General features: G+C 48.3%; 1 protein-coding gene across 1 annotated transcript; it reads left to right on the top strand.

The window, feature by feature from the left end:
• The first annotated feature begins 4,192 nt into the window (after positions 1-4,192).
• On the top strand, positions 4,193-6,153 carry LOC103648643 (putative magnesium transporter MRS2-D). The gene is given in 6 exon segments (XM_023301775.2): positions 4,193-4,666; positions 4,668-4,820; positions 4,926-5,054; positions 5,139-5,284; positions 5,349-5,493; positions 5,632-6,153. Coding segments are annotated over 6 exon segments (1,329 nt in total). The 3' UTR covers positions 5,914-6,153.
• The last annotated feature ends 298 nt before the right edge of the window (positions 6,154-6,451 follow it).

The following is a 6,451-nucleotide window of genomic DNA, read 5'->3' as shown; positions in this document are numbered from 1 at the left end:
TTGCGCGCAATTGCTTTGGATGAGGCAAACCCTTAGGGACTATGGCTACAAATTGAGTAAAGTCCCTCTCCTATGTGATAATGAGAGTGCAATTCGCATGGCGGATAATCCCGTCGAACACAGCCGCACTAAGCATATAGCCATTCGGTATCACTTTTTGAGGGATCACCAACAAAGGGGGATATCGAGATTGCTTATGTCAGCACAAAAGAACAATTAACCGATATCTTTACCAAACCATTAGATGAGAAAACCTTTACCAAACTTAGAAATGAGCTAAACATTCTTGATTCTCGGAACTTTGATTAATACTTTGCACACATAGCTCATTTATGTACCATTGATCATATCTCTTTCATGTCTACGACTAATGTATTTTCAAGTACATTCCTATGCTAAGTCGTAGATTAAAAGGGAAATGGAGTCTTCGGCGAAGACAAGGCTTCCACTCCACTCTATCGGTATTATTTACCCTTCGCCGTCACTCCACACCGCTCTCCACTTTGGTATAATCTTCACTCTTATTACTAGTACCAATGGGAAGAAAGTAAAAAAAGGGGCTCTCAAAAGACTTCGTTTTTGGCGATTCATGCCAAAGGGGGAGAAATATAGCCCAAAGCAAAAGGACCGCACCACCACCAATTTTAAAGTTTAAAAAGAAGTTTTCAATTGGTATCTTATGATGAAATATTTAAAAGAGGATTTTTCAAATTGGTATCTAAAATATTTGGTCTTCTTTCAATTGGTAAAACCCTCTTGAACACTAAAAGGAGAATTTCATTTAGGGGGAGTTTTGTTTTAGTCAAAGGAAAACATTTGAAATAGGGGGAGAAAATTTCAAATTTTGAAAATGCTTCTCGAAATATTATTCATATACCTTTGACTATTTGCAAAAAGCTTTGAAAAAGAATTTCCAAAAGGATTTGCAAAAACAAAACAAGTGGTGCAAATGTGGTCCAAAATGTTAAAAGAAAGAAAACAATCCATGCATATCTAGTGAAAGTATAAATTGGTTTAATTCCAAGCAACCTTTGCACTTACCTTATGCAAACTAGTTCAATTTTGTACTTATATATTTGCTTTGGTTTGTGTTGGCATCAATCACCAAAAAGGGGGAGATTGAAAGGGAAATAGGGTCAAACCTTTTTCTAAATGATTTTGGTGGTTGAAATGCCCAACACAAATAATTGGACTAACTAGTTTGCTCTAGATTATATATTCTACAGGTGCCAAAGATTAACACAAACCAATAAAAATATCTAAGTTAGGGTTCAAAAGAAAGGAGCAAAAGAAACCGAGAACCCTGGTCTGGCGCACCAGACTATCCGGTGCACCAGAGACTGTACAGGCTGAACTCTTCACCTTCGGGTTTCTGGAGAGCCGCTCCACTATAATTCACCGGACTGTCCGGTGTGCCATCGGAGCAATGGCTCCAGCGCAACGGTCGACTCCAACGGACACCTGCAAAAGCGCTATAGTACGCGGACAGTTCGCGCAGAGTCAGAGCAGCCGCCAGAAGGCGCACCGGACAGTGAACAGTGTCTGTCCGGTGCGGCACCGGACTGTCCGGTGGCCCAAGCTGTCAGAGCTCCAACGATCGAAACCGTCAGAACCCTAACAGTTGGGTGACGTGGCTGGTGCACCGGACAATGTCCGGTGCGCCCATCGACAGACAGCCTCCCCAACGGTTGGTTTGATGGTTGGGGCTATAAATACCCCAACCACCACCACCACAAGTATCCAAGTTTTTCAAACTTTACATTCAATACAAGAGCTAGTGCAATCAATACAAGACACAAATCAAAAGAATCAAAGCCTCTCGAAGTCCCAAATACACTCCAAACAAATAGTGACCAGAGAGAGAGTTTTTACTCGTGTTCTTTGAGCTCTTGTTCTTGGATCGTTTTTTCCCTTCCCCATTCTTGTTCTTAAGACACTTGTAATCAAAGCAAGAGACACCAAGTTGTGGTGGTCCTTGTGAGAGGTCTAAGTGACCCGTTTGATTAAGGAGAAAGCTCATTCGGTCTAGGTGACCATTTGAGAGAGGGAAAGGGTTGAAAGAGACCCAATCTTTGTAACCACCTCAATGGGGACTAGGTTTGCAAGAACCGAACATCGGTAAAACAAATTACTGTGTCATCAGCTTCATTTGCTTGTGATTTATTTTCGCCCTCTCTTTGGGACTTGGTTTTATTTCTAACGCTAACCTCAGCTTGTAAATTGTATTTTAAGTTATAAATTTTAGATTTGCCTATTCACCCCCTTCTAGGTGACTTTCACTAGGCTAACATGCATTAACAAAACAAAATATCCATTCCCTTTATAGCTTGTGACTGATGGTCGGGACATGTGTTGGTATTATTATCTAAATCCCCTTCAATGCTTTCATCCATCATCATGTTGGAAAAATAACCATTCCCTACAACCATTTCATCATTGGTTAGTTTTAACTAACAGTGTTTGGCTATTTAGCAAACTCTGTCAGTTCAAGGGCCATGTGATGTTTAACAAATTCTGTCAGATCAATGACCTGATTAAACATGATGTTTCTTGAATTAAAAGGGAAATGTGCTTAACAACCATTTCTACCTATTTTGGTGATTAGGTGTTCAACACACCATCATGAACTAACTTATGTTGTATGAGTATGAGCAAAGGTCTACTACAATGCAATTTGAAGACATCAAGTCTAAAAGGGCTTAAATGGAGGCCTGAAAATGCAACTTGGAGAAAAGTTGTGAGGTTTGCAAACTTAGACAATGCAAGTTGTGAGGTTTGCACCCTTAGACATGTCGCATAGGCTCATTACAATATTTCTAGCACTTGCATTTGGTCTCTAACTCCTTTTGTAGAGAAAAGTGCATTTTAGACTTAGTTTAAGCGAATTCAGGAACTGCATTGAAAATATGTGAAAGAGGTAAGTTTTCCACACTTAGTTAATTAGATTAAGTATTAATCATGTGTGTCTAAGTTATAGCAAAGCTGCTAAAAATAGTCGAAAAAGATTGGAGAACTTACGCTCAAAAGAGCTTAAGTTGTGCTAGTCTGGGTCTCACCGTGGCGCACCGGATCGGGTTCGTAAAAGGCCTGAACTTAGCCATTGAGCAGCCTGATGCACCAGACCGTCTATACGGTCCAACTCGACGGTCTCGAGAATTTATTATAAAATTCACGTGATCGTGAACAATGATAGTACAATTGATGATGTGACAATTGATATACGTGGTAGGTCACAAACTCACAACCAGCCGGGTGGATACCTGCCTGGCTGCCTGTAAGCCTGTTGGTGGATTGCGGATTTGGAGAACCAAAATGGATCCTTGTTGGGCTATTCCAGGGTGACAAAACAGGCCCAGCAAGAGGAACCGGTCATCTTCTTTGCTGCTGGCGGCTTACTCGTCGGCTCGTCGCCATGTCGCGGCGGCGGGGTTATGAGAGGGAGGGACGAGATATTAATAAAACAACACCGCGCGCATCGTTTCGTTTAAACCGCCCAAAGTGGTCGCCCAAATCACTGGTCGGAGTTTTTTCCGTTGTTCCTGCTCAACCATCGTCTGGAACTGGACGGAGCTGTAGATGCCGGGGAAGAAAAAAAAAGGTCTGCAATAAAAACTTAATACGAAATACTTTCCTTAATCGGTGGTTCTTACACACACCACATACTGATTGGCAGCAGCATTGTGCTCCACACCACATTGGCCGGTCCTTAACACAAAGAAAACGAATCAAAACAGCTTGCTGTTCCTAAATGTTTTTCTTTTCGACGACAAAACAAGCTCGATAGCCACTTCAAGAAGCTGCTGCAGCTACGCATTTTCTATTCTTGCCATCGACGGATCGACCAACCAACAGCGGAGACCGCAGAGCCGGGGACGGAGAGACCAAACCAGACAAGCGGAAGCGGCCCATGGGCACATCACGGTTCACATCCAAGAGCAAAGGCGGCAGGGCATCGGCTGCAGTGCACCGCCTCCGATGCCTCCGCAGACCGCGCTGATGCCCCGTGCTCGTGCGTGCCGCCACACGCCACTACCGCTGGCGGCACTAGACGCGCACGATCACGTAGCTGTAGCCGTAGGCAGCCCTGGCCCGGAGCCCGGACGTCAAAACCGCGGCAGGGCAGGACGAGCGCGGCCGCGGAGCACTTTCTATCGCGGCCGGCTGCAGCCCCGAGCGAGTCGTACGTACGTCCATGGCGGCGGCGTTCACGCGCCGGAGGCACGGGGCGGCGGCGCCGGGGGAGTGGGCGGCGGTGTCCGGCGCGGGCGCGTGGCGCGTGGGGGAGGTCGGGAAGCACCAGCTGATGCGGCGGACGGGGCTCAGCGCGCGAGACCTCCGCGCGCTGGACCCGGCGCTGTCCTACCCGTGCAGCATCATGAGCCGGGACCGCGCCGTCGTCGTCAACCTGGAGCGCGCCCGCGCCGTCATCACGGCCACCGAGGTTCTCGTCCCGGGGCCGCGGGACCCCGCCGTCGCGCCGCTCGTCCGCAACCTCCGCGCGCGCCTGCTGCTCGTCTCCGCCTCGCCCACGCCGCCGCAGGTCTCTGTACGTCCGTCCGCGCCCTGCCCTCCTTGTCTCTTCATCGTTTCATCCATGGACTGCTTGGTGCTTGCTGAAACAAGCTTACGTTTGATCTTTTTTCTTTTCTTTTCAACCATGGAAGGAGGAGGACGGAGGTGCGCTGCCGCAGAGCCCCGGTGGAGTAGGTGGCGGCGGCGCCAAGGACGGGCAATCGTCTGCGCGCGACAAGGTCCTGCCGTTCGAGTTCAGGGCGCTCGAGGTGTGCCTCGAGTTCTCATGCAAGTCACTTGAGCATGAGGTAACGCCCGTGCGTGCTGTCCTGTTCGCGCCCATTGCAGGGCTCCTCAAGTCAAGCGTTGTCTCAGTCTCATGCTGTTTGGAACCTGCGTGTGCGTCTCTTCAGACCTGCGCACTGGAGGAGGAGGCGTACCCAGCGTTGGATGAGCTCAGCTCCAACGTCAGCACTCTCAACCTTGAGCGTGTGAGGCAGATCAAGAGCCGTCTGCTTGCTATCTCCGGGAGAGTTCAGAAGGTAAGTTCCCTCGGCCACTCTGCCACTTCTTGATGCCCCAGCTGCACAAAAGTCCCGTCCACTTCTTCATGCGCATTTTGGCAGGTCAGGGACGAACTAGAACACTTGCTGGACGATGACGTGGACATGGCCGCCATGCACCTGTCCGACAAGCTCGCCTACCAAGCCGCTGATGGCCGCTCATCCAGATTCCACACCAACACCGAGCCGAGCGAATTCGACGAAGACAGGTACCGGAACCTGACTGATGAACTCCAAGCTAGAACTGTGCCTCAGTGTCAGACAACATTGCAGGGACCGAGAAGGCGAGGGGTCATCCGAGGGCGGCGACGGCAATGGGACCTCCGTCGTCGGCTTCATGCCCAAGATCGACGAGCTGGAGATCCTCCTGGAGGCCTACTTCGTGCAGGTCGACGGCACCCTGAACAAGGTCTCCGCTGTACGTATACGCACGCTAATAATCACCGTGACGCGCTGATAGATCGATGGATCCCATGCATTACTTTCCTTTCACGCTAGACGATGGGATCGGACGAGCTCTCACCCTCGCCCTGGCCGGCTGACTCTTGTTTTGAAGCTGCGCGAGTACGTGGACGACACGGAGGACTACATCAACATTATGCTGGACGACAAGCAGAACCAGCTGCTGCAGATGGGGATCCTGCTGTCCACGGCCACGCTGGTGATGAGCTGCGCCATCGCGATCACGGGAATCTTCGGCATGAACATCACGATCCCGCTCTACGACGCCTCTACCGAAGGAGTCTTCTGGCAGGTCACCGGCGGCATCGTCGGCGCCACCGCCGCCATCTACCTCGTCGCGCTCGTCTGCTACAAGAGGAGTGGTGTACTGCAGTGAGCCAGTGATATGCGTGGGAAGAATGGTCGAATGGACCATCTTTTTTTATTTTGATAATAGAAATACCAATATGGATGGCGAGAGAGAAAGAGGCACTGATCAACCTGCTATAAGCCTATAATAAGTCTGTAATGACGCTTTTATCTAGTCGCGTCGCATAAGTTTTTGGGCAGTTTATAGTCAGAACACTTGCTTTGGGATAATAAGTACCATGGTCGTGAGATCAACGTTTGTTTGTCAGATTAACAGTGTCTCCATCTCTATCTCCTCTTTATATCTATCTCTTTTTTTTTTTTTGCTTCTACGTCTATTCTATTATCATCTATGTTGCACACAGGAAGTCTGATCGGATAGCAGTTTTTGCCGTTGTATATACAATTTCCAAAGAACGCAGCATTCTTGTACTCAGAACATCAACAAATTACTCATCACATCAAATGGCAAAAAAGTGTGGGCCGTTCCTGGCTTTTCAGGGCCCAGTGCAAAATTCGATATAGAGGCTCATCCACACACAAATATATATAATTATACATATATA

Source organism: Zea mays, chromosome 2, assembly GCF_902167145.1.
Source record: "Zea mays cultivar B73 chromosome 2, Zm-B73-REFERENCE-NAM-5.0, whole genome shotgun sequence".
Taxonomy (NCBI): domain Eukaryota; kingdom Viridiplantae; phylum Streptophyta; class Magnoliopsida; order Poales; family Poaceae; genus Zea; species Zea mays.
This window is presented reverse-complemented; position numbering and strand designations above follow the sequence as displayed.